The sequence below is a fragment of the Canis aureus genome, chromosome 19 (assembly GCF_053574225.1).
Source record: "Canis aureus isolate CA01 chromosome 19, VMU_Caureus_v.1.0, whole genome shotgun sequence".
NCBI classification, from domain to species: Eukaryota; Metazoa; Chordata; class Mammalia; order Carnivora; family Canidae; genus Canis; species Canis aureus.
In genome coordinates, this window is record NC_135629.1 from 57,853,667 (window position 1) to 57,879,891 (window position 26,225).

General features: G+C 55.8%; 1 protein-coding gene across 2 annotated transcripts in view; it reads left to right on the forward strand.

Moving 5' to 3' along the window:
* Positions 1–24,847, forward strand: part of GNG7 (G protein subunit gamma 7) — a 124,346-nt gene extending 99,499 nt beyond the window's left edge. For both annotated transcript variants that reach the window (XM_077860599.1, XM_077860600.1), the window contains exons 3-4: positions 18,582–18,700; positions 21,748–24,847. In XM_077860599.1, coding sequence (XP_077716725.1) covers positions 18,620–18,700; positions 21,748–21,873 — 207 coding nt within the window. In that variant the 5' untranslated portion in view covers positions 18,582–18,619 and the 3' untranslated portion in view covers positions 21,874–24,847. The remainder of the gene's footprint in view (positions 1–18,581; positions 18,701–21,747) is intronic.
* The last annotated feature ends 1,378 nt before the right edge of the window (positions 24,848–26,225 follow it).

A 26,225-nucleotide genomic window follows, 5' to 3' on the forward strand; every position in this document is an offset into this window, starting at 1 on the left:
GGCAATGGGGAGTAATGAGGGCCGCCAAGGTGGGGGTGACCCTGGGTTCCCAGGGGGCCCAGCGTTCTCACCAGGTCCTCCTGAAAGGGAGGCAGAGGGTAGGCATCCCAGAGATGTGCAGAACTCGCGCTGCTGGTGGTGAGGACAGAGGAGGGGCTGCAGGCCCGGGAGGGGGCACCTCTGGAAGATGCGGGGGCAGGGTCTCCTTGGGGCCCCGGGGGGACAAGGGGTGACCAATCCTGCCCGCACCTGGGTTTTACCCTGGGAGGCTCATGTCAGATTTCTGACCTCTAAAGCTGTCAGAGAATATGTATGTGTAGCCACCAAGTTGGTAGTTATTTGGGACAGGACCACAGGGAGTGCATCATGAGCCCAAGGAACGCACACAGAGCTTGGACTCCCGGAGGAGGGCTTTCTGGCTGTGCTCCGATGGCCAACCAGGGGCATCTCAGCGGATGACCTTCCCAGGGCTTTGTAGGGGACAGAGGAGTTTGTCCGGGCCCAGGCGGAGAAGGACCTGCCTGAACCAAGGTGGGAAGGCTGGGTCTGCCCTCCACTCCACTCTGCCCCCCGCCTCCCTGCCCCTCGTGGGGCCGGGGTGACGGCATCTCCTCCGTGCTCGGAAGCCAAGAGCAGGAGTGCCATGAGCCATGGGAGCTCAGTGTCCTGGCCCCGTCGTCCCCAGCTTGCAAACCCTCACATGACTGCAGTCATCCTCCGGGTGACAGAGGGAGCCTTCTCCTCTGCTCCCGCATCAGCCACATCGTCACCCTTGGTCACTGCCCGCGCCCACAGGCCGGCTCATTCTTGGGCTCTGCGTTCCCGGCCCCAGGCAGCGCCCACGTGCCCTGCAGCGCTGTTTTCCCTCGCTTGTGGACGCCTCATTCATCCCCGAGTCCCCAGCCCTTTCTAAATATAGCTGCCTGGGGGACCGATTTAGCCTGGGCACAAAAGGACCAGGCTGACAGGGAGAGAGTCATGAGACACTGTTTTCCAGAGGGTCCGTGGCTTCTCTTGGGAAATATCTACCTGGCAAAATCCCAGCTAGAGCTTCCCTGCCCACCCCCCACCCCCGCCGTCCCACCAAGAGGTCACGGGTGCACAGAGGCTCAGAGGAGGCCCTCATGTGGCCGCCCACCCCACAGCAGGCCAGGGGGACCGTGACCCTGGAGAAGCCACAGGCCAGGGGGTGGGGGGACCCAGTGCTTGGAGCCCCAGAGGGACTTCGGAGGTGGGTGGCAGAGACCAGGCTTGGGGGGTCAGAGAGGTTTTGTGTCTGCCTAGATGGATGTGCAAATGCCGACACGCCCGAGGGCCTTTCGCAGGACTGGGGCGTGACCCCAGCCCAGCTGCTGCGGACACCCTGAGGCACTTGCCCTTACACACACACACACACACACACACACACACCCCACTTTCTCACAATGATATCCAGAGCCTGCTGTGCACACTGCCTGCGCACTTCTATAGAGTCTGCAGCGGGGTCTCTCCCACCTGCCCCGGCACTGCTGACGTTCTGAGCAGGTCGCCCTCACAGGGAGCGTCCTGGGCGCTGTGGGGGGCTGAGCAGCATCCCTGGCCCCACCCCTGCAGTGTCAAGAGCACCCCCTATTGTGAGGGCCACAGATGTACTAGGACACCGCCCTGTGTCCCCTGGGGACACCGTCACCCCTGGGTGGGGGTCCCGGTTCTAGGAGGTCTCATGACATGCGCTACAGTGCAGGCTCTCCCTGGAGGTGTGCAGAGCCAGGGCCTCACGCATGCAGAGAACGTGCAGGAAATGTATGTTGATCAAGGTAAATGCGCCGCCGCCGTCTGCACACCTTGCGAGGGGGCAGCGTGTTCTGTCGGCACCTCAGAGCCTCCTCTCCCCCTCCTCTGTCTCCCTTTGTTTTGGTTTGGGATTTTTTTCCTCCGTCGACATCAACACCCTATCTCTCCTGCATGCGGTGTACCCAGCAACAGTCCTCCCCCAGCAGGTGGGGGGTGGGGGCTGCGTTCCCCCTCCCAGCATTGTTCTCAGCCCCCCAAACAGAATCTGGCTGCAGGGTAGTGTTTTGGAAGGTTTGGGGTTTTTCCTTTCCATTTAATGGTCTGCAGGGGCGAGGGTCTCACTGTGGGCCCAGGAGGGACAAATTCAGAAGCTCTGTGGGCTATCAAGTCATCCGTTCCAGAAGTTTTAAAGCAAACTGAAGGCTGTGTCTGTTCTCCCTGAAGATGAGGGGTCGCTGTGCCGCCTGCCCTTGCCCTCCCAGCTCACTGCCCCTACCTCCCCCTTTGAGGCTCTGACCCCCCCAGCACCAGCCCCACAAGCCCGGCGGCCCCATGAGAGGACCGCCAGGGAGCCGCTGAGCTCTCTGGGCCAGGCGTGGCAAGGCTTTGCCATCGGGAGATGAAATGCACTCACACTCATGCCCGTTTACCGGGGCCACAGGGATGGCTTCAGCCGCTAGTGGGGCGCTGCTGGGAACCCCCCTGGTTTTAATGCTCGGCCTACATCTCCAGGAGGTTCAGAGGAAAAATGTCAGAAGTCATGAACACAGCACACTGAGCGTGGTGTCCACACTCAGCTGTGAGCAGCGAATGCCAACTGGGACGATCCTGGGCTGCAGGACCCATGTCCTGCACAGAGAGTGCTAAAAGGAAGCCCCCTCAACAGCCCGGAGGCCCTGTTCCAACCTCGCCTGGGCCTTGGGACCAGCCCTGTGCCGTGTAACAAACTCACAAACCCAGTGACTCCACAGGTTGGTCCCCAGGTGTGGAGGTCAGAGGTTGGATGTGGCGTGCCTGGTTTCTCTGCTCAGGATCTCACCAGGCCGAAGTCAAAATGTCTCATCTGGAGCTTGAGGTCTTCTGCGCTCATTCAGATTGTTCCAGAATGCAGGACGGGGGGCCCCATGCCCTTGCTGGCTCTCAGCTCCTAGCAGCCACCCCCATTCCTTGCTCCACCCAGCACCCCCCATCTTTAGAGTCGGCAGCAGAGGATCTTCCTGCACCAAATCCTTTCAAGCTTCAGATCATTTCTCCTCCCTTTTAAGGGCTCACCTGATTAAATCAGGCCCACCACGGGCAATCTCCCTTCCTTAAAGCCAGTGCAGTACCTTTGCCTGGAGCAACATTACCATGGTAGGTCTGGATCCCACCCACACTCACAGCCAAGAGATTACACGCAGTCCCTGGGGGTCATCGTAGAGGGATGCCCCCCACCTGTTTCATCTCTCCAACAGGCACACAGCCCCTGGCTCTGAGGAGGGCTGCCCTGCGGCTTCCGGGACCCTAGTGGCCCTGCTGGAGCACTCACCATCTGAGATCCAGGGCTCGTTGACCCACCTTCCCCCAGGCCTGCTTCCGGAAGACGTGTCTGTGTGGGAGACACGGCATGGTTGAGTGGTGGATTACCGGGAGGGCTGACGCCTGAACCCCGCTCACTTTGTCTTCCGGTGCCATCAGTACCCGGTCTTGTTTTCCGGCCTGGGAGTTACTGCCTCTGGAATCCCGCGCCTGGAGAATTTGCACCTTGCAGAAGAGACGCAGACAGGCCTCCCCGCGGGGTCCCAGGGCTATCAGTGAACATTCAGCGCCCAGAATTGGTCACATGAGACCCCCCCCCCGCCCCCAGCAGCCTCCCACCAGCCGGCCAGCTCCATGTGCCCCGTGTCAGTGTCGGCCTGCAGGCAGCTCTCGGAAGCTGGAGCCCACTGGGTGCAGAAACAACGTTCCCCAGCAGCCCAGACCTCCTCCCTGACCTTCCTCTTTTTAAACCGGGCGGCTGCTGAGCCTCAGGCACCAGGAGGGGTTGTGAGCCGTTCTGGGCTGCACCGCCCTCAGGCCACCAGAACCCCGAGCTTGCTCCTCGAAGGCCCTTGCCTCCTGGCTGCTGCCCCACCAGGCACATTTTTCACATTCTTTTCCTGCTACGCATCCCAGCCCGCCAACTTTCAGAAGCCTCCACTGGCACAGCATTCTTCCTCTTCTGGTAAGAAGACGGCCCAGGCTGCTGGGGTGCGGGCTCCCAGAGCAGGCTGGGAGTGGCGCTCTCCCCAGCTATGAGAGCTATGTGTGGAATTCAGAGGGATCGCCGGCATTTTTGTCTGGCTGTCATTGCTTCCTGTGCAGCTGGAAAACACCTCCGAGGGTGGAGGCGTCGCCCAGGCTGACCAGAGGGGCTGCCTCAGCTCCCTCGAGGGGACAAACAGCCCACATGTGTGCAGACCCACTTGCTCAGCGGCTCAGAACCCCCGATCCCCGCAGGGGCCAGGGCCACCCCAGCGAGTCCTGGGTACCTGCTGGCCATGCATCCCCCTGTGGGCAGTGCAGACACCGTCACGCTAAGCACTGGCCAGACGCAGGGTCTGAATGACCTCTCAGCGCCTGCTACGTCTGGGCCTAAGCTGCAGCCTCTGGTGCCCGTTACTCCGTCTGACTCAGAGATGAAAGCTGCAGCACAGCCAGCCTGCGTCAGGAGGGCCGAGGAGGAGAAATACAACCCTGGGAAGCCTTCTCCAGGGTCCCCCACAGGGTGCCGGAGCGACACGCCTTCCGAGGAACGCACAGGTTTCTCAGGCTCACACAGGCAGCCCTGTCGGAAGCTGGCAGGGAAGAGTGCTCTCGTCCTTGGGAAAATATTCCCAGGACTCAGAGTCCCGGATTCGCCTACACACCACCTCTCGGCAGGAAGCACAAAGCTAAGACATTTGATCATTAAATCTCACTCAGGGTTCTCTCGGAACCTGGCAGCCGGCAGGGCTGCCCGGGGCCCAGCACCCCAGGTCCCCCAACATCTGCAGTGCTCTGCAGCACGGACAGTGGCCAGTCCTTGCCCAAAGGAAGAAGCGGTCCTGAGGCTCCTGGGACTTCTGTGGGTATTAGAACCCTGGGACCGCCGACCCTCAGACCAGGAGTGCTGTAGGTCCTACCCTTTAAGCCCTCTGCCAAGTACAGGGGGCCGTGGAGGATACAAAGCCCATGCCAGCCCTGACCTTGAAGCTTGCCTCTGGGTGCCGGGGGGACAGGCACGGAGGGGGACAGGGCAGTGTGGTGGGACGGGGCCAGGCTGCCCCTGGGTCTCTTCTCCCGATGAGTCCTGGTTTGGGAATTACATTCGAACCCTTCCAATCTCTACCAGCCACGTGATGTCAGGAAGGTTATTAACGTACAAATATCTGTGAGCCTTAGCTTCCAAATGTGTAAAAAGTGGGGACACTAATTCTGGTGCCCGGTATCAGGGCCCTCACGGATGATAGGGACTGTTAGTACTCTTTATTGCCGTTTCTGCAAGTTGCTGGTGGGTGACTTTGAATACAACTCTGCGTCTCCAGGCCTCTGATGCCCCATCCACAAGGTGAGGTCAGAACAAATAGAAAGCGCCTGGCCTCTGAGCAGCAAGAGAAGCTGGGAAACGCAGCGCCTCCAGAGGTGAGAGATGCGTCCATGATCCTAGGAAGGCAATGGTTTCACAGGTGTACGTGAAGGTATCCGACTGAGCTTCCCGTGTGCATGGCTTACATAGGACGGAGCTGCTGCACCATCTATTTTTTTTTTTTAAGATTTATTTATTTAGGAGCACTTGGGTGGCTCAGTGGTTGAGCATCTGCCTTCGGCTCAGGTCATGACCCCGGGGTCCTGGGATCAAGTCCCACATCAGGCTCCCTGCAGGGAGCCTGCTTCTCCCTCTGCCTGTGTCTCTCATGAATAAATAAATGAAATTTTTTAAAAGATTTATTTATTTATATTAGGGGGGAGGGGCAGAGAGAGAGAGAGAATCCCAAGCAGACTCCTCACCGAGCACAGAGCACATGGGGCAATCTCATGGCCCTGAAATCATGACCTGAGCTGAAACTGAGAGTCACTCAACAGGCTGCAACCCCAGGTGCACCCATCTGTACGTAAGCTATATAATAAATCAAACTCTTCTCCACCTCCACATTTTACAGATGAGAAAGCCGGGGCTCAGAGAGCAAGGCATGCCCAGGACTGGGTCTGCATGCCATCACAGCACCCCATGCCGACTAGCACTCTGTGTTTCTGTTCCCCCGCCAAAAACATGAATCTTACATTTTGCACTTGAGGTCTGGCAAGCTGTTGATTGGTTTTAGCTCTGATTAGGAAAACAGCATTGGCTTTGGCTTCAACAGCAGCAAGATGAGGTCTTTCCTTTTTCTTCCTTTTGTTGTAAAAACTGTTTGCTTAAAAATGTTATTCTGCACACGTGATGGAATATCACTCGGCCCTGAACAGGAGCAAGGCACCCCCACGTGCCGCCCGGGGGACACACCCTGAGTCCATGATACTCAGGGAGGGAACCAGACATAGGAGGCCCCATGGCACATGAGTCCACGTGGGTGACACGTCCTGTTTCTCTAAAATTTCGCTTGGGGATGGTTTTAAGCAGAGAAGTCATGTGGTGAGATTTCTCCTAGAAAGGTGATTCAGGGGGCCAGGACAAAAGATATTTTGGAGAAAGACATCGACCCCATCCCCAAGGACCTGACAGCCCTCAGGAGAGGCAGGCAGACAGGAGTACTGATCCCCTGGGCAAGCGCAGGTCCCCACACATCGTGGGAATTTGTACAGGGAGACCCGGAATGGCCCATTGCATTACCTGGGGAGCACTCACACTCAGAGAGTGGGGTCAGATGGTAGAAAAAGAGAACTCAGGTCTCTTTAGCCCCTTCTAAGGGCATTGCTCCCATTCAGGAGGGCCCCACCTCTGATACCATCACCTTGGGGTTAGGATTTCTACATGAATCTGGGGAGACACATTCGGGCCACAGTTGCAGGAGACATGCTGGCAGAAGAACTCCTGGCAGAGGACAGTGAGTGCTAAGCTTGGACCGTGCATTCGATTCTATGAGGGAGCAGGGGCCCCTTGTGGTTTCTGCTAGGGGAGGGTCAGGCTCTAGCTGTCGGAAGGAGGGATGGCTAGGGGGCAGACTGGAGCCGGTGCCCCTGCTGGGGTGGCACAGGGGTCTGCCTTAGGCTGCGGGCAGCATGGGGAGGGCCTGGCGGGCCAAGAAGCCCCTGGGCTCAGCCAGCCTTGGGTCTCTCCGTCTGGCCCGGGCCAGATCCCGGCGCACATGGAGTTTTCAGATGCTGACTTCGTTTCTCCTGTGTGTGAAGTCACACAATCCAGAGAAAAAGTCACTAGCAGCCGCCTGAAGCAGCACCCAGGGCTGCAGTCCTGGAACACAATGACCAAAATAGCATAATGTAAAAGAACATTCTAAAATTTTTAAGGCCGGCACACAGAACAGCTGTTGAAAAACTGGTTGGAGGTGAATATGGAGCTGGCGGCTCGTGATTCCTGTGGTGCGCCAAGGCTTTTCGAGGGGCTTCTGCTCCCTGTTGAGTTTTCCATGAGAGCCCTCAAGTTATATTGTCAGGTTCTGTCCCGGTTCCTTCACTCCTTCATGCATTTCCTCCCTCCCATCTGGGCTCATGTTTCCCTAATATCCTTTTATTCTACCTCAACAAGGCGAGTCTGCTGCAGAGGCAGTCTGTTCCTATTAGTCTCGAAACGTCTGTATTTCACCTTAAATCTTGATGTTTCTTTTCACCAGATCTGGTTTTCACCGAGTCTGCCTAATTGTTGGTCCCTTTCCCTCCAGCAGCTGATGTTTGCTTGCTTGCTTTGTAATTAACTGATTTTATTAAGGTGTGATTCAGAGTCAGTAAAATGAACAGATTTAACAGATTTAAATATACAGCTTGGCAAATTTAGACAAACATATACCTGTGAACACCAACAAGTTGATGTCTCCATCAGGACATAGATTGTTTCTGGTGTCTGGCTTCTTTTGCTTGACAAAATATTTTTGAGATTCACACGTGTGACTCCTCTCCTCTGCAGGCTCTTTTTTTTTTTTTTTTTTTTTTGTCATTGTGCTGTCATATTTCATGGCATGAATTAGCACAGTTTGTTTATTCATTCTCCTGTTGGCGGGCATTTGGGTCATTTCCAGTTTTTGCTGTTATAAATAAAGACGTATGAACATCTCGTACAAGTCCTTTTGTGGAAGTATGTTTTTGTTTATCTTGAGTAGGTCCCTAGGAGCACAATTGCTGGGTCATAGGTTAGGTATGTGTTTAGCCTCTTAAGAAACTGCCAACCCATTTTCCAGAGCAGTTGTACTGTTTTACACTCCCATCAGAAACGTGTGACATGGGGCACCTGAGTGGCTCAGTGGTTGAGCATTTGCCTTCAGCTCCAGGTCATGATCCCAGGGTCCTGGGATGGAGTCCTGCATCAGGCTCCCCGCGGGGAGCCTGCTTCTCCTTCTGCCTGTGTTTCTGCCTCTCCCTCTGTGTGTCTCATGAAAGACTTTATTTATTTATTTATTTAGCATTTCCATGCCATCCCCAATATATACAGTTGCCAGTCTTTTTCATTTTTGCCCCCATTGAGCTGATGAAGCAGCCTCCCGTTATGGTTTTCATTCGTATCTCCCTGACAACTAATCAGGAAGCACCTTTTCATGGGTTTACTGGCTATTTCTCTGTCGTTGTTGAAGATGTTTATCCTGCCTGAGGTTTTAGGGCCTCTTGAACCTGTGGCTGAAAGTAGTATTTTGTTTAATCCTGAGTTTGGGGAAATCATCTGTTGTTATCACTGTTCCATCCTCCCTCTTCTCCTTCCAGAGCCCTGCTCACATGTGTGCGAGGCCTTACTGCTCTCTCTCTATGTCTTTTACCTTCTCTTCCATCTTTCCTTCCCCTCTGCATCTCTGCTTCATTCTTGATGTTTTCCCCTGACCTGTCCACCAGCTCACCAGCGTTCCCCTTAGTTGTCTTAATAATACTGTTCCATCCATTGAGTCCTTAAGTTTCAGATATTGGCATCATGCACATGTCCACTGTTTCTTTCTTCCGTAGTGTCCAGTGCTGCTAAAATGCCAATCTCACCTGTTTATCTCCTTGAATGTAATCAACACAATTATTTTAAAGCGTCGGTTAACTCCAGTGTCGGGAACGTTATTCCTGCTTGTTTTCGTTTGTGGCATCTTATCTCCATGTATGCCTGGTTATTGCTAGCTGTGTGCTAGACATTGTGCTTGCAGCCTTGTTTGTGGAAATCATTTTAATCCTAAGCTAATGTTGTTTTCCACCAGAGATGGTGTCTGTTTACTCGTGCCTGGCATTTGGGGCTGCCAGCAACCTAGGGTCACTTCTGTCCAGTACTGAGGACTGAGTTTATTCGGCACTCAGCTGCAGTTGCTTTAAGGGCCCTCCTGCTTCCTGTTTACCCATATCCTGTTGTGTGTGTAATAAATGCTAGGACCACATGATTTTGCATGATTATTTGGGAAGCGTTTTCTCAGGTAATGTCACCTAAAGTAGAAGTGACAGTAAAATTAAATTCCGTCTAAAATACAGTCGAGTCCAAAAATGCCATTCATTCAGATGCCCAAGAAAAACACACACGGTATCTGCCCGTGTTGTTCCCACACCTGAGTTTTTCCTATGCTCAGACTGTAGTGCTTTGTTCAGTTTCTACCAAGGAGGAGTTTGCCCAGCTCCCTCCCTTTGGAGGGCCCTGGATCTCAGTCTCTGTACTGCCAGCATTGCAAGGCTGATGGAAGCGTCACTTGGCCTCTTAGCAAACCTTCCGTCCTGGAAAAAAGTTACCCCAAAAGCCAGACTCCTGGGCTTCCGTCTTCCCCCAGATCCTAGCTACAAATTATTCACTAATCACCCTCCAGCACCCTCAAGCAGATGTGCCAGATTTTCTGGTTGCCCTCAGCAGGAGAGCCTGTCCACATTGGCTTGGCCCACTGTGGTGTAAGCCAGACCCTGCAGATGGAGGTTTGTATTCAAAACCCAAGTGCCAGGATCCCTGGGTGGCTCAGTGGTTTAGCACCCACCTTTGACCCAGGGCATGGTCCTGGAGTCCCAGGATGGAGTCCCACATTGGGCTCCCGGCATGGAGACTGCTTCTCCCTCTGCCTGTGTCTCTGCCTCTCTCTCTCTTTCTCTCTGTGTGTGTGTCTCTCATAAATGAATACATAAAATCTTTAAAAACAAAAACAAAAACCCAAGTGCCTTAGGCGGAGGCAATTAACATGGATCATCTGGATCTTAGAACCACCAGGTGACAAACTAGGATCCCTTCTCAGCTTTTAGAACAGCCCTCTGATTTTCCAGTGGAGGAAGCTAAGACCCGGGGCAGGGCAGAACCGGGACGTGAACCCACTTCCAGACATGTACTGCCTGTTGCACCTTCAGGACCTGGTGGCCACCTTTGTCCCTTGGAACGAGGTGACTGGGAATCACCCCACTTTTGAGACCTGAAAGCTCTGGGGTCTTGGCAAGTGGGCTCTGTGGCTGAGGGTCCCCAGAGGCCAGAGCACCTCTGATCACACTCAGAACGACTCAGACATAGCCAGGGCATGGCCTGCATCATGGACTGGGGGCTCATAGCAGAGCTTGAAAGGATCCAGCCTCGCCTCTGCTGCATGGCCCAGAAGGGACGCAGACGTGCAAGCATTAAGTCAGACAACAGAAAATGGATTGTTTTGGGGCTCTCAATTTCTGGCTCTCTCACTATCGTCATCCAGTCCTATTTTTAATCTGATCAACTTCACACTGCCCAGCTTTCCCTGGAGCCAGATGGGCTTTGGGACACCTGTCCCACCCGGCCCCTGGGCAGCTGAGGGGAGTGGCCACCTCAGCACAGCAGCTCCACGCGAAGCAGGATTTCTCAATAGCTTCCAGGAAACCTGCCCGTCCACCTTTGCTGGGCACAGGATGTGCAGGGCACCCTGTCTTGGTTCCATTTCTCCGGCAGCTGTGTTTATAGTTAGCACTTGTCACAGGTGCCTCAAAGAGGGCCTCGTCCATGGCTGCCAGCCTCTGGGCACCTCGTTCCTTGGCACTGGAACTTGAGGACCTAGAGGTTTGCCAGGCCCGACCCATGGAGGGAGTGTCACTCTGAGGATGGCAGAGTTCACTGGAGCTCAGAGAGGGGAGGCAATTTTCCCAAAGTCACACAGCTTTGGGATCCATGCAGAATTTAGGTCTGCCACCTTCCACTCAGCACCCCCTCCCACTTCTCTCCTCTCCAACACCTGAAGCCTCACCCACTTCAAAAGTATGGTTGGTTAAGTTCAAAGGGGCAGCTCCCCCATGTGACTTCTAGTCACAGGGAGTCGGTGGATGCTAAGAAAATTAAGCCCCTTTTGAAGCTTCTGTTTTCATTCAGTACCATTTCAGTTCCAAAAGAACTTTACATTTTGTCCAAATGAGCCTCTCTTGACTGCAGTTTCTTCTGATAAAGGACTTCGATGAAGGACTTAAATTCTGCTCCGGGGACCTGGGGCAGTGTCTGGGGACATCTGTGGTTGTCACGACAGGGGTGCTCCAGGCACGGAGCGGGTGCTATGGGAGAATGATCACAGAGAATAATCTGGCCCCACTCTCCATGGCGCAGAGTGGGAAGAGACCCTGGACTCCCCACTATTGACCAAGCACATTTAGGATGTGATCAACACAAGCATTCAGCCGACCTTGTAGCCTTGCAGGCTAAGCCCAGACTTCTCTGCCAAAGCTGCCACCGATCTGGTGACACTTTTTCACCTTCGTCTGCCCATCCATCCACTCAACAAACATTTATGCCAAACCTCGTCGGCCCTGTGGGGCTTACGGCCACGTGGGGCAGGCCTGCAGGCAGGCGGCCTAATTCCATGAAGAGTTTGGGAGGAAGGGGCATGGCATTGGGTCAGGGATGGTGGCCAGGCCTTCCTGGAGGGACAGGTAGGGAAAAAATTCCATCCAGCTCACGAATGAGTTATGAGAGACCTGGTGACCCCTGAGCATGGCGTTGGCCAGCCTCAGTGTCTCGGCTTGTTGTTACCCTACAGTTGTACAGGATGTCACCCAAGAAGGGCACACAGGACTCCCTGTACTATTTTTGCAACTCCCTGTCTGTGATTATTTCAAAGTACAAACCAGTGCGTGACTTTGGAAACTGTTTGGAAAATATTTAACTTATAAAGTTAAACACGCACCTGCCAAGCAAGTAGGGATCCCACACCTGGGGTTCACCCAGGAGGAGTGGGAATGTGGGCTCCCACAAACCCTGCGTGTGGACATTCCCCGCAGCTTTCTTCACAATGACCAGTAGCACTGGGGTCGCCGAGTTGGTGAGTGAGCCACCAAACCCCAGCACAGCCCCCAGCTGAATACTACACAGCACGGAAAAGGAGCCAAATGCTGGTGGGCCCCGCAACACTGCAAACCACAAGGGCATCATGCGGAGGCAACAGAGCCAGACCCCGCACACTGTGACTCTGTTTGCAGACTTCCCGGAAGAGGCAAAACTAGACGAGGAGAGGGCAGATCAGGGGCTGCAGGGCCTGGCTACGGAGGCAACAACACGGGGAGTTTCCTAGGGTGACAGAGCCTCCAGACGGCGGTATCAGAGGCATGACGGGATGTGTTTGTAAAACCCCGACTGTGTGCCCAAAAGGACAGAGTTTACTGTATGCAAATTATACCTTAACAGGAAGCATTTCACCGAAGGAAGTCATGAAAACAATCACTAACAAAGTTGTCTCTTTGCAGAGCCCCGGGCTGGCTCAGTGGGTGGAGCATATGACTCTTGATCGCAGGGTCATGAGTTCGAGCCCCACGTTGGGTGTAGAGCTGACTTAAAATCCTCACTTTGAGGTTCCCTGTCTGCCTTTATCCACGTATATTTTGCCACGATGGTAGATAACTGAATGTTTGAATGCGCCTCCTCGGTGCTCCGCCTTTTTATGTACTGTTTATAATGGCCACGTAACGCTCCGCCTGGGAAACATCCCATGAATTTGCCGTTCCCCCGTCGCAGAGCAGGAGGTTGTGGTTTCGTTCTGAGCTTTCACTATTATAAATAACACAGTTGTAAACACCTCTCTGTATACAGTTTTTGTATTTCTTTTGACGTTCTCCCCCTCCTTGTGATGAATGCTCAAGCGAGAGATTTGAGGGGACCTCCTTGGAGTCCTTGATGTCCGGTTTATGAGGCTGAGACGGGGTGACCAGACCAGGGAGTCTGCAATGAGTGTGTCAGGTGGTGCTCTTCCTCTGGCCTTCCTGGCGTCGCGAGGAAATAAAGGGGCAGCTCGTGGTGCTTTCCGCCTGCTGCCCTCCGTGGCTCACGAGGCCGTTTTGTAATTTTTTTACCAGTGAAGTTACTTCTTAGAAGAATTGCATCAGTGAGTCCCTGTGTCACATCCCGGCCGAAGTGTTATTAGCATGTTAACGGGGTCGCCCGTCAGCTTATGCGTTGCCCTGGCCTTTCCTGGGTCGGCGGTCTTGGTTTCCACGTTAGTTGGCGTTTGTCGTGAAATTCTATATTTTTACTAAGATCAGAGCTGCTAATCTTCTCCATTCATTCTGTTGCTTCAGTTGCTAGAACGTAACTTCTCCATGATTGAGAATAAGTATCCTGTGCAGTTTTACCAACTTGTGTATATTTTCTTCCTTATTCTATGGCTCTTTAGATGGAATCTCTTTGGGTGTGAAGTAAAGGTCTGAATCCAGTGGTTCTCAACCAGGGGCAGCTGTGCCCTCTGGGGACACTGGGTGATGTCTGGGGACATTTGTGGGCTGCTCCTGGCATGGGGGGGTGCTGCTCAGCCCCCATGGCATCCAGGATGCCCCCCAGAGAACGACCCAGCTCCAATGTCCGCAGTGCTCAGGCTGGAAAAACCCTGCATTAATTATTTGGGGAAAAAAATTGAGTCTGACCCTTGTTCACGCTGGACACCAGAGTAAACCCCCAGGGGTCAAAGGGTACAAATCAGGCAACCCCAGCATCTGTGAGTCACCCCCACTCATGGTGTGTCAATAAGTGTGTGCAGCATCCTGGGACCTCAGTCAGATGGTCACAGAGCACAGTGTCCTGGGGGATCTTACCTGAGGATGATCCTGCCCCTCCAGAGACACTGCGTGGTGTCGGGGGGTCATCTGTGGCTGTCACACTGGGGTGCTCCTGGCATGGGGGGGTGGGGACCAGGGGTGCTGCTCAGCCACACACACACCCAGGACACCCCATGGAGAATGACCCGGCCCCAGGTCGGCAGGGCCAGGTGGGAGAGACCCCATTCTAACTGTTTCCCCACGTTGCTGTGTTTGTGGCCCACCACGGAAGAAATCTGCCCCTCCCCGTGGTTGGTTTGACCCTGTGTGCCCTGGAGCCGCGTGTGTCATGTCAGACCTGTTCCATCTGGGGGTGACGGCCCTCCCTTTATGATCACCAGAGCTTCACAATGTACCCCAGGGCTGGGGAGCTCAGTGGTCCTTGCCTTTCACACATTCCCACGTGAGTCTTGTGCAGGAGCCCCTTTATGTGTGGCATGGTGGCTTCCTGGCCCTTGACACAGAGGCCAGGCAGTGCCTGGTGAACCTCACCCCAAGCCATGCCCCACAGGCCCCTCGGCAGGGGCAGACCCGGGAGTCAGGACTGTGACCCACCTCCCCGCCCCCTCCCTCCTGCCCCCCAGCTTGCCAAGGCTGTCCTGGGCTCCCGGGGCTGGTGAGTCTCTGCTGGGCCCAGGCAGGTCCGGCCAGGTTGAGCGCCCAGCGCCATCACGTGCTTCTTGCGGAGCAGAAACTGGTGAGGAATGTTCCCTGGGCTGACTCAGCGCCACTGCCTCTTCTGCTAGAGTTGGCCTAATCCTGGGGGCCACGGCTGGGCCATGAGTCAGTGACTGGCTATGACACCAGCCAGGATGAGGCTTGAGTCTGCTGCATGCACTGTGGTGATGCAACCAGTGTCTGGTCCCAGCGTCTCAGCACGCACATGTACATGCTCACACATACACGCACACGCATACGCACATGTATGCACGTGCAATGCACATGCACACACATACACTTACATGCATGTGCACCCCCCAGTGCAGCCATCCCTGGCCATTCTCTGGGGCCACGGTTATAACCCAGCACAGAGGGTGCCTCTCAGGACACTGTGCCTAGAACAGGAAGCCACCCACACTTAGGGGCTTCATGCTTCAGAGGGAGGCCACAGTTTGGGGTGGCCACACGGGTGTGGGGGTCCTAGGGCCTGGGTGGGTACTTCTGAGTGTGGATGCTGAACAGGACTCCCCGGCCTTCCAAGGAAAACACACCATGGGGCCAGCCCGTTTGTTCTCCGTACACATCTATATTTAGCGCTGAGTAATTTAGGTATTTGTAAGCCCAACCAAGGGCAGTTTTCCCTGAGTTGGATGTTTTGTGGCTGCTTTGAAGCTCTCTGCTGAATCAGAGCCCTCTAGAAACCCACACGTGGGCTCTGTGCTCCCAGAACAGACACACTCAGGCCTTTTCTGACCCAAAAAGGGGCTGGATGTCTGCCGGAAGGGACAGGGAGCCAGGCAGTGTGGAAGGGTTTTTTTTTTTTTCCTAATTGAGACTTTTATGGAGGTCACTTTTGATTCATATGCAGTTGCAACAAATCAGAGAGAAAGTTCGTGTATCACTCGCTGTTTCCCCAGGGGTAGCATTTGTGGAAGTATGGCCAATATCACAACCAGAACATCGACACTGATACCGTCCATCTACCTTATCCCATTGCCACTGTTCTACTTGTGTGTTTGTATGAAATTCTGTGCAAGGTTATCACATGTTCAGGGGCAAGAACCCACGGCCACCTTCAGGGCAGTCCACGTGTCCAGCGCCACAAGGAGCCCCCTCCTGCCAACACCTACACTCCCACTCCCCACAATCACAAATCTATGCTCCATTCCAACAGTTCCATCATCTCAAAGATGATCTATAAATGGAAGTGCACATAACGTAACCTCTGGGGATTGGCTTTTTTCACTCGACATAACTGGCTGGAGATCCACTCGAGGTGCTGTGGGTATCAGCAGCATGTTTTTGGTTTTGTTTTTTTATTGCTAAATAGAATATGTTTTTGAAAATCTGAAACCTGGGGCGCCCGACTGGGTCAGTCAGAAGAGCATGCAACTCTTGATCTCAGGGTTGTGAGTTCGATCCCCACACTGGGTGTAGAGATTACTTAAATAAATAATTGAAACTGAAAGGAAGGGAGGGAGGCAGGGAGAAAACCTGAAACCTGCCTTTACTCTGCAGCTCCCTGGCTCTGGTGGCCACGAGGCAGACTGCGCACACTGCACCATGACAGAGCACAGAGTGCTGCTTATTACCGACTAAGTGTCTTTCCAGACTCCTGACCTCAGGCCCTGACGCCCGTGCAGGTCCTCCTGGGAGCTTCCTCAGCCTGGACGCTGTAGACATCAGGGTGGGTCATCCTCTGGGGTGGCCCTGAGCATGGTGGGGACTGAGCAGCATCCCTGGCCCCCACCCCTCGGTGCTGGGAGCACCCCGGTCGTGGAGCTCAGCATCCTCAGGGGGGTAGGATCACCCATGTTAGAACCCTTATGCTAGACCTCACTAAATGAAGACCTCAGGGGAAGTAGAATTTTCATCACCTTAAGGAACAGGGGGAAAATGTGCACAGCTGATTTATGAAAATAAATTAAGACCCCTCATATACTGCTGGTGTGCATTGTAAAATGGTGCAGCCGTTCTGGAAAATAGCTTCGCATTTTCTCTAAAACTTGAACACGCAGTTACATCCCTCAGCGTTTATCTCAAAGAAATTAAGCCTTGTGTTTGCACAAAAATCTGCGCACGATTTGTGGCAGCTGAATCCGTGAGAGCCAAAAGGTAGAACTACTGCACTGCGGCCGGTCCAGGCGGGGAACACTGCTCGGCAGAGAGCTGGCGATAAACGCAGCAGCCTGGATGTGTCGCCAGAGGATTGGGCCCCGCGGGGAGAACGCCAACCCATAAAGGTTATGGCCATTCGGTTCCACTTATACACCATTCCCCAAATGACCAAAGTTTGGAAAAGGAAAACATATCAGTGGTCGCCGGGGCCTGGGGGTGAGTTGGGGCAGGAGGGATCCTATGGATGGAGGCGCCCCACGGTCCTCCCAGCCGTGATGCTGACTGCAGTTTTGTAAGACATTTTCTTGGGGAAAACCGGGCAAAGGGCACACGGGCTCCATTATTTCCTACAACTGCATGTGAATCTCCAGGTATCTCAGCAGTTTAAATTTAATTTTAAAATAAATTAATAAAAATATTTGGGAAAGAAAATAGGTCACCCCAAACCATAGCAAAGCCAGAATCATTGGAGCAATAAAGGATAGGTCTTCTCGGTGAGCGAGCAGGTGGGGAGGCACTCGGACCTGCCATGAACTGCTAGGCGTGACACCCATTTCCTGAAGGTGCGGGGGAGCGAGCAAGCCACCAGGTGTTCTTCAGTCGATAAAAGCAGCAAGCACTCCCCTCCACAGAGCGACGGTCCTGGGAGAATTGGCGGAGGGCTCCTTGGGGATAAGGAAGAAGGCTTATCCAGAATCATTTGCCTGTGCTGTGTGGTTGCTCTGAGCACACCATCTACACTCAAGGAGTGACCAAATTCATATCCACAGAACCTCAGAACAGGGACCTTAACTGGAAATAGGGTCTTTGTAAATGCAATTAATCAAGAAGAGATGGTACTGGATGAAGGTGTCCTTATGAGAAGGCCATGTGAGGACAGGTAGAGACTGAGTGTTGTGGCCACAGCCAAGGGACGCCAAGGACCCTGGCCAAAGCAGCCACTGGAAGAGGCAGGAAGACCCTCCCTGGACCCTCTCAGGGGGAGCCCAGCCCTGCCCCCACCTGGATCTCAGCTAAGCTCCAGAATGTGGGAGAACAAATTTCTGCTGCTTTCAGCCCCTTAGTCTGTGGTCATTTGTCCCAGCCACGTCAGCACGTCAGAAAGCTCTGGAAAACCTGCAAAACCAAGTGGGCTCCCTTTGCTCACTGGTGACCCCCTTCCCACCCCCAGAAGCCTCTCCCATGCCAGAGGCAGGAGCCAGCGCTTCGTGCTCCTGCCCTGCCCCAGGCAGCCTCCTGTGGGAGCCCGGGTCATGCTACTTGGCTGCGTCCCAGGGACGGCTGGGCCTGGGGTGGGAAGTCAGAACCAGCCACCCACACAGGCAGGAGCCACGGGCTTCCCCCTCAGCTTGGTTCTCAGAGAAGTGCCTGGCACATGGGGGGCTGTTCTCTGGGACAGTTTGCTGGGCACATGAGCTCACTGATGAAGGAAGGGATGGGATGCCAGACACAGGATGCACAGCACACAGGTGCTTCCCAGGTGATCTGCCTTGGTCCACAGCCAGAGTCTCACCCGGACGACTCTGCCCCAGGGAACTTGGCCACATCTGGGCACGTCTGTGGCCATCACAACTGGGACATCCTGGCATCGAAGGGTGACACCCCCAGAGAGAGACCCTGCTCAGTGTCAGTGGCACTGGGGGGCTATGGAACAGGGCAGGGGTCAGCAACTGTGTCCCCATGAGTCCGTTCTGAGTCATCCACGTGTCGATGACTGTCCTGAAATGCTTGGTGGTCACATCCAGGGAGCACTTACCCCCAACCAGCACAGGACAGGGACTGTGGGAGACAGCTCAACTGAGCCTCCCACCACCCCCACCTCAACCAGGGACATGGCCACTGCCGCTCAGGTCCAGGCCTGGGGCTTCACGAGCCAGCTCATGTCCATCTGCTTCCCCCCGCAGCTCTCTGAACAACAGGGGCCCAGAGCTGATGGCAGACAATGTCAGCCACTAACAACATAGCCCAGGCCCGGAAGCTGGTGGAGCAGCTCCGCATCGAAGCTGGCATCGAGCGCATCAAGGTGAGCTGGTCGGGCGTGGGTGGAGGAGGGAAGAGACCCCATGCACCGAGGTCCGGCTCAAGAGCAGGGGCTGCGTGCCAGCCGTGCCCCTTGCTGTGCGACCCTGGGCTACTCCCTAACCTCTCTGGGCCTCCCTTTTCTCAATGGAAAGACCCAGCTGATACGAAAAACTGTGTCCTGGGCTGTTGTGACCACCCGACATGCCACAGTGCCTTGTCACTGCAGTGGGGTCAGAGGCAGGGCCGAGCCCACCCCCAACTCTTGGAGTCCTTCCCTCAAGGGCCCCAGAGAAGGCTTTCTTGTCTCCTGCCCGCTGGTCTGCCAGGCTCAGCCTGGCGCCCTTTTGCAGCAGATGCAGACAGAAGCTAGAGATGTGGTCCAGAGAAGGGAGGACCCAGGGCTCTTTGCCGGCTGCTTTCTTCACTTCTGCGTTGTTTGGATTTTTTGAAATAAGTGTGTTTGCTTTTTATGCTAAAAAAAGAAAAAGGACAAGCAGTTCCCGCTCACAGACACTTAACCCATCAGGGACCAGAGACCCAAAAACAAAGTACAATAGTGCCCGGTTGGGCCGTTGGTTCTGCAGGGGCCAGCGGTCTAGTCGTGGCCTCGTCACATGAGGAAGGGGTCACCTCATCACCTCATCACCCCCGTGTCCACTCAATAAAGGATGTCGAGGCACCTCCAACAGGTGGTTGCCCCAGCTCTCACGCGGCCGGGAGACTCCCTGGAGAGACCCAGGTGGTTTCTGCATCTGCCCTGGCCCCGCTCTGGCTACCCCTGGGGCCAGTCAAGGCTCCCCGGAGAAGCAGGGCCACTAGGATGTGCAGAGAGAAAGGGGTATTTTTAAGGAACTGGCTCACACGACCGTGGGGGCTGGCAAGTCAGAAACCCACAGGGCAGGCTGGAGACCCAGGGCAGGGTTGACACTGCAGATTGAATCCCCAAGGCCACTTGGAGGCAGACTCCCTTTCCCGGGAAGGCCTTCAACTGATTGTATGTGGTTGTATGTGGCCCACCCGCATTTAGAGGCTCATCTCTCTACTCAAAGTCAACCAATTTAAATGTTAATCTCATATAAGAATGACCTTCCCAGTGATATCTAGACTGGTGTTTGGCCAAATACTTTGGTACTGTGGCCTGGCCAAGTGGGCACATAAAATCAAACATCAACCCCACAGAGTTGTTCAGATGTCGATTTTCTGAGCGCCTGCCACTCCCTGGTCCCTGCTGGGGGCAGCCCAGCTCCCAGACAGACTCACACCTGACCGATAGCCCGGTGCATGGGAGTGGGAAGCAGTGCACCTCCAGCCCAGTGGGCGGGTAGGAGGGCTCCTGCAGCCCCCCGAGTCGGTGGGGGCGGCTCCCATGAGGTGTCTCAATGTTCCAGAACTCTGAGCATTCAAAGCATTCCTTCGGGCTGAAGAAAGAGAAAGCCTTGAAAACCTCGGTTGAAGTGGTTTTACTGTAGCGAGCCGGTTTGGCCCCAGCCCTGGCGGAGAGCGTGATTCATCCCACCCCGTTTGATGTTTTGGAGGAGTCCCGTCGCCCCTTTGAACGTTGTCGGGAGGAGGGGAGCAGGACGGGGCCCACCCTCCCCACCCCAGTCCCGCCTGAGGCGACACGAACCACAAACATCGGCACATCTGAAAGGCCAGTGGGCCATGGCCTGGCGAGGGGCAGGGAGGCGGGCACGGCTGTGGCCCGGCCCTCTGGGCAGGGCCTTCCTGTTGATGCCGGGGGTGCGAGCAGGGGGCCACATGCCCAAGCCACAGCATCAGTTATTTCCAGGGTCCAGGGGCTATTTTTGTCGTTTTGGAGGCTTGCTTTCCAAATACAACTCTAGAAACCAAGCTCCACAGACTCATCCAAGGCGGTGGCCCTGGGAGCGGCCAACAGGCACAGGACAGTGGCAATTGTCACTGTCTGTGGGCAGGAGTGTCCCCAGGATGAACCCAGAGGCCAGGCTGCAGACTGGGCAGCCCTGGAGATTAAGTCGGGTGGCCTTGGCATTCAGGGGAACAGGGAGGGCCCCAGACCACAGACCCAAGGAAGGTTCTCACCCCTGTCTGTCTTACCCTCTCACGCCCACGCAGCTCCTCCTCTTGTCACCTTGCAGGTGGGAGAGCAGGGGGGGCCCGAGCTCCTCTGACAGTTCCCGCCATGGGAGAGGAGACCCAGGGGCCCCTTCACCCAGGCCCAGGACCCCTGCACCCCAGCACCTAGCCCCCAGCCCAGCCTGGCAGGGAGCGGAGTGGGCCGGTGCCTACCACACACCTGGATGCACACCCTGGAGGGGGGTGTGCAGGCCTGGGCCGTGTCCTCTGCTGTGATGTCCCTGTGTTGGCCTTCCCAGGGGCTGAGTGGCCCCTCCCTGCATCTCCCCCTCCTCTTCTGGGGACCCCCATGCAGGTGGCCCTAGGTGTCAGCTCCCTCACCCAGGTCACCGGGCCCCAGCCAGCTCTGGCTGCCCCTCTGAGGTTCAGACATGCTCTTCCTGGGCCCTCCTGTCTTGGGTGGGAATGGAGTCTTGGTCTGAATCCTAAAGAGGCCTCCGTCTCTCCCTGACCTTTTTGTCCAAAATCTGGGCTATTCCTGCTAAAGGAGACTCGGTCTCTTCTTTGATCTTTTTAAAATTGTGGTAAAACACACCTAACATAAAATTAATCACCAGCAGTGATGGCACATTCGTGTTTTGCAACCACCACCTCTATCTTGTTCCAGAACATTCTATCACCCCAAAAAGAAGCCCCATCCCTTCCCCACCCCACCCCTGCCAGCCCAGACCCACCCGAGCCCCCTTCCCATCTGTGGAGGAGCCCATCCTGGATGTGTCACACATGCGGACGCACACCCGGTGGGGCCTCCTGTGTCTGGTTCCCTCCCTGAGCGTCATGGGCTCGGGTCCATCCCTGGGGCAGCGTGTGGGCGCCTTGGGTGTCTGCATTCACCTGTGGGTGGACACTGGGTCGTTCCCGTCTTGGCTGCGGCGGATGTGCGTGTGGCAGCCGCCCTTACCTGTCCTCTCTTGTCCTTCTGCCCACACGCAGGTGTCCAAAGCCTCGTCAGAACTCATGAGCTACTGCGAGCAGCACGCCCGGAATGACCCCCTCCTGGTCGGAGTCCCCGCCTCCGAGAATCCCTTTAAGGACAAGAAGCCCTGTATTATTCTGTAGCCTTGTTTTCTGGTGTGTCCCTCCCTCTGTCTCTCTCAGCTAGGGCCTCATTCACTACACAGTCAAGCAAAACATTTCAAGTCCCAAAACTTCCAGTACCCAAAGAAATGCGAACAGCCCCCACGGTGGATGGGGTAAAATGTGTCTCCCGGCCTTAGGTGGATTCTCGAGCCCAGCAGCGCTGCCCTCCCAGGCCCGGCCGGAAGACGCTGGGGGTGCCTCTGCCGCTTCCCATCAGGAACAGCAGAAATGCCCAAGTGATGTGCTAACAATTTTCTGAAACTTGGTTGCCGTTCGGGTTGCGGTCCAGAGCGGCGCCGGGCTGGGAGAAGGGAAGGAGGTGGGTGACCTGGCCACTGTCCCGTGCGCCCTGGCGGGTGGGGATTCTCGCACAATTGGCTGTTTGTGCAAAGACTGGTGCCAGGCCGACGCTGCAGTGCGTTTACTGTTTCTTCTGTGCTCAGCAGACTAAAAGTGGGTAGTGGGGGAAGGGCACAGCGGCGTGTTTTGGAAACAGGTCCCCTCTCCGTTTAAACAATTGTTGTTCCACACCCCGGAGCCCCGAGCTCAGCGGCTGAGCCTGCAGCCACACATTGTGTAGAATGCACCCGCGGATTTTAGAGGCCAGGAGGGAGGCTTTGTCTGTGGAGCGTGCCCTGCGTGGCCAAGTGTCGCCCTGCTGTGTGGCACTTGTGTGGCGTTTGTGTGGCACACATCACCCGACAGCCCCGCTGCGGCCCCCCGCCCTTTCCTGGGACCCCACCCCACAGGGAAGCGGATTTCCAGCAACCTGCCCTGGTCACTGGAACGGTCAGCTGTGTTCTGTTTTGTTTTGAGCACGAAACGGCCATTTGAGCAGTTAGAAGCTGTGGTCATATTTGGCTTTGCCGGGTTGTCGTGTTGTGTTTTGTTTTTTTCCACTTTTTGCGCGTCGCCATGGCCATTTTGCAAACAGGAGTGCAGCCCGGGGAGGCCCTGCCTGACAGGTCAAAAGGCGTGAAGCTCCAGAAAGCAGCTGCAGGGCCTCGGGGTGAGATGCGTAACCCAGACAGCTCCTGGCTCTTCCCTCCCGTGGTTTTTCCTTGATCACTCGGCTCCTGTGACAGTTGACCTGGACAGTTAAGGGAGCAGGAGGCAGAGGAAGGACCCCGTGCACACCTGTCCCCCACCTGCCCCTGTACCCTTGCACCCGTGTGCCCTGCGCCAAGAGGGTCCTCACCTTACAGGCCAGGAGCTGGGTCCTCGTGCCAACCTCAAGGCTCCTGCTCCCCCCACCGAGCCCCTGCAAGTGCCAAGGCCCAGATCCCACCAGCATTAAGGTTTGGGGATGAGAGGGATGTGTCCCTGTGCCGGCGGGTGACGTCCCCATGTGGGCTGGCTGCAGGGCCCAGCCTTGCTCCTCGGCTCCCAGCTCTCTCCGGCCGGTCCGGGAGCACCGGGGGCTTTGGGGAGCCCAGTTTCCCCAAACCTGCCGTTGGACGGGGAAGCTGCGAGGGCCCGATGCCCTGGCCACTCTCACTGGGCGGGGAGTCAGCCTCTTGCTGTCCCCAGTAGAGCAGCAAGACGGAACAAAACCCGTTCGCTCAGCGGGGGGCCGGGGCGCCGGCGGAATCCACCCCGAGACTCAACACTCGAGGGGCAGTTGGCAGAGCAAGCCCTGTCCGGCCACTTCTGTGAAAGAAGCCTTAATCCCCGGAGCCCGCCTTCCCTCGCATCCCCACCATCCCGGGCTGGTCCTGGGTCACGGGTCCCCAGCGAGGCCCTGGTTTCAGTCCGACCCCTGCCCGCCAGCTGTGCCGCGTCCAGCCCCACCCAGTGTCCCTACCGGGTGGCCCCAAAACCTAGCTCAGGGCTCAGCCGGCAGCACCCCAGCCCTGAATGAACTCGAACTCGAGTCAGAGCCCCGGGGCCAAGCAGTGTGGGTAAACCAGGCCCAGAGAGGGTGAGGAGGCACGTGGCCACCCCTGCCCAGCTGCCTCCCCAGGGGCCCCAGCCTCGACCCCGGGGGTGGCCGTCAGCAGAGGCCCACCTTGGGTGTCTTTCTAGCTGAGGAAAAGACCCCTCCTTTCTTCCTTCTAGAGTAAATCCCAGTGTCCATAGTGTAGACCCCCGAGCGCCGTGCACACGCGACAGCGTTTCCTGCCTGTGCTTCCCCGCGAGTGTCCCGCATGAAACATGGTGTGCGCGGTGCCTTCGGGAGCTAGCGGAGGTGGCAAGGGGCCTGGGGAGACCAGTGTCTCTAGGCCACATCACGGGGGGGAAATTAAGGGCACACCCCCCAAAAAACAGGGCTGGGAGACACAGGGTCCCCTTCTCTCCTACAGCCTGCCTGGGTGTCCCTCCCCCACTCCAGGAAGGAGCTAGAATGTGCACCCCTCCCCACAGGTGACTCCCAGGCCAAGGATTGAGTGACTGGGGGGTGACCTCTGGCCCCGGGGATGTGAACCGCTGGCGGCAGAAGGTGCTGCCCTTCTTCCTGTGACTCTAGCCCACGTGTCCCCACCGCATCCCCACCGTGTCCCTGCGTCCCCACCATGTACCCAGCCGCGTCCTTCCGGGCGCCGGGCCTCCAGGCAGCTCGTCCATCTCTGCGCCGCCCGGCCCCTCTCAGCTCTGGGGGCAGGAAAGGCCGTCAGCCCGCCCCGAGGGCGAGTGACCAGGGCCAGTTTCCGGGCCAAAATGAGGCCACCAACGGTCACTCGTCCGTCAAAAACACTTACAAAAAGCCAGCCTGCCACGGAGTCTCCGGGAAAGAAGCCATATGTCGGACACTCCACCCTCCTCCTTCTCTGTCCGTGGAAACCATTGCCAAACATTGCAAAGACCGGTTCCGGTTCGCAGAAGCCATCTGTGGTTCTAGCAGGTTCTATCCCACCTCCATTTGGATGTTCCGTGGCTTTTATTTCTGATTTAAAAAAAAAAAAAAAAATGACAACAAAAACAATTCCAGGTGTGCCACACCCACTTTCTTGCAGTGTTTTAATATTGTGTGGAATTGTTAATACAGAGTGAACTAATCCCCAGTACAAAGACTCCCTGGTCCTTGTCTCTGTGCCCACCCCCCGGGGCGGCGGGGGGGTGGGATTGGCGCCAGTGGTGAGGGGCGGCCCCACAGAGCGGCCCTCAGCGGGGGCGTTCCAGTTTGTAGGTGGAAAACTTGGGGAGGGGCACCTGGGGGCCTCAGTCGGTGAAGCATCTGCCTTCGGCTCAGGTCATGATCCCGGGGTCCTGGGATCGCATCCTGCGTGGGGCTCCCTGCTCAGTGGGGAATCTGCTTCTCCCTCTGCTCTGTGCCCCTACTCATGCTCTCTCTCTCTCAATAAAATTTTTAAAAAGGAAACTTTGGGGAGCCCCGTGTGAGGACTGGCAGGCCTGAGCCCCTGTGCCCCTCGGCTCGGGATTGCCACTGTCTGGCCCGACCTGCGGGAAAGTGCTTCGTGCTCCTGAGGACTTGGAGAGCTCCAGGCCCGGTGCCACCTGCCTCCAGTCACCCAGGGGCTACCGTTGGCCACCAGAGACCCCAGGGGAGAAGCCGAATGAGCCGTGGTCTGACTCCAACCAGACCGTGGAAAGAGTTCCAGTTTAATAACAAATCTGTCAATGAGAGGTTCTGACCTCCCAGCAGAGAATGTTCTCTGTGTAAAACACTTATAGATTCACCTACATAAAAATTACCCACTTTGTGTCAAAAATTATAAGTTCAGAAGTCAGTTCAAAAACCCAAACAGGGATCCCTGGGTGGCGCAGTGGTTTGGCGCCTGCCTTTGGCCCAGGGCGCGATCCTGGAGACCCGGGATCGAATCCCATGTCGGGCTCCCGGTGCACGGAGCCTGCTTCTCCCTCTGCCTGTGTCTCTGCCTCTCTCTCTCTCTCTCTCTCTGTGTGTGACTATCATAAATAAATAAAAATTAAAAAAAAAAAAAAAACCCAAACATAGGGATCCCTGGGTGGCGCAGCGGTTTGGCGCCTGCCTTTGGCCCAGGGCGCGATCCTGGAGACCCGGGATCGAATCCCGCATCGGGCTCCCGGTGCATGGAGCCTGCTTCTCCCTCTGCCTGTGTCTCTGCCTCTCTCTCTCTCTCTCTGTGACTATCATAAATAAATAAAAATTAAAAAAAAAAAAAAACCCAAACATAGGGATCCCTGGGTGGCGCAGCGGTTTAGTGCCTGCCTTTGGCCCGGGGCACGATTCTGGAGACCCAGGATCGAATCCCACGTCGGGCTCCCGGTGCATGGAGCCTGCTTCTCCCTCTGCCTGTGGCTCTGCCTCTTTGTCTCTCTGTCTCTCTATCTCTCTATCTCTCTCTCTCTCTCTCTGTGACTATCATGAATAAACAAATAAAATCTTTAAA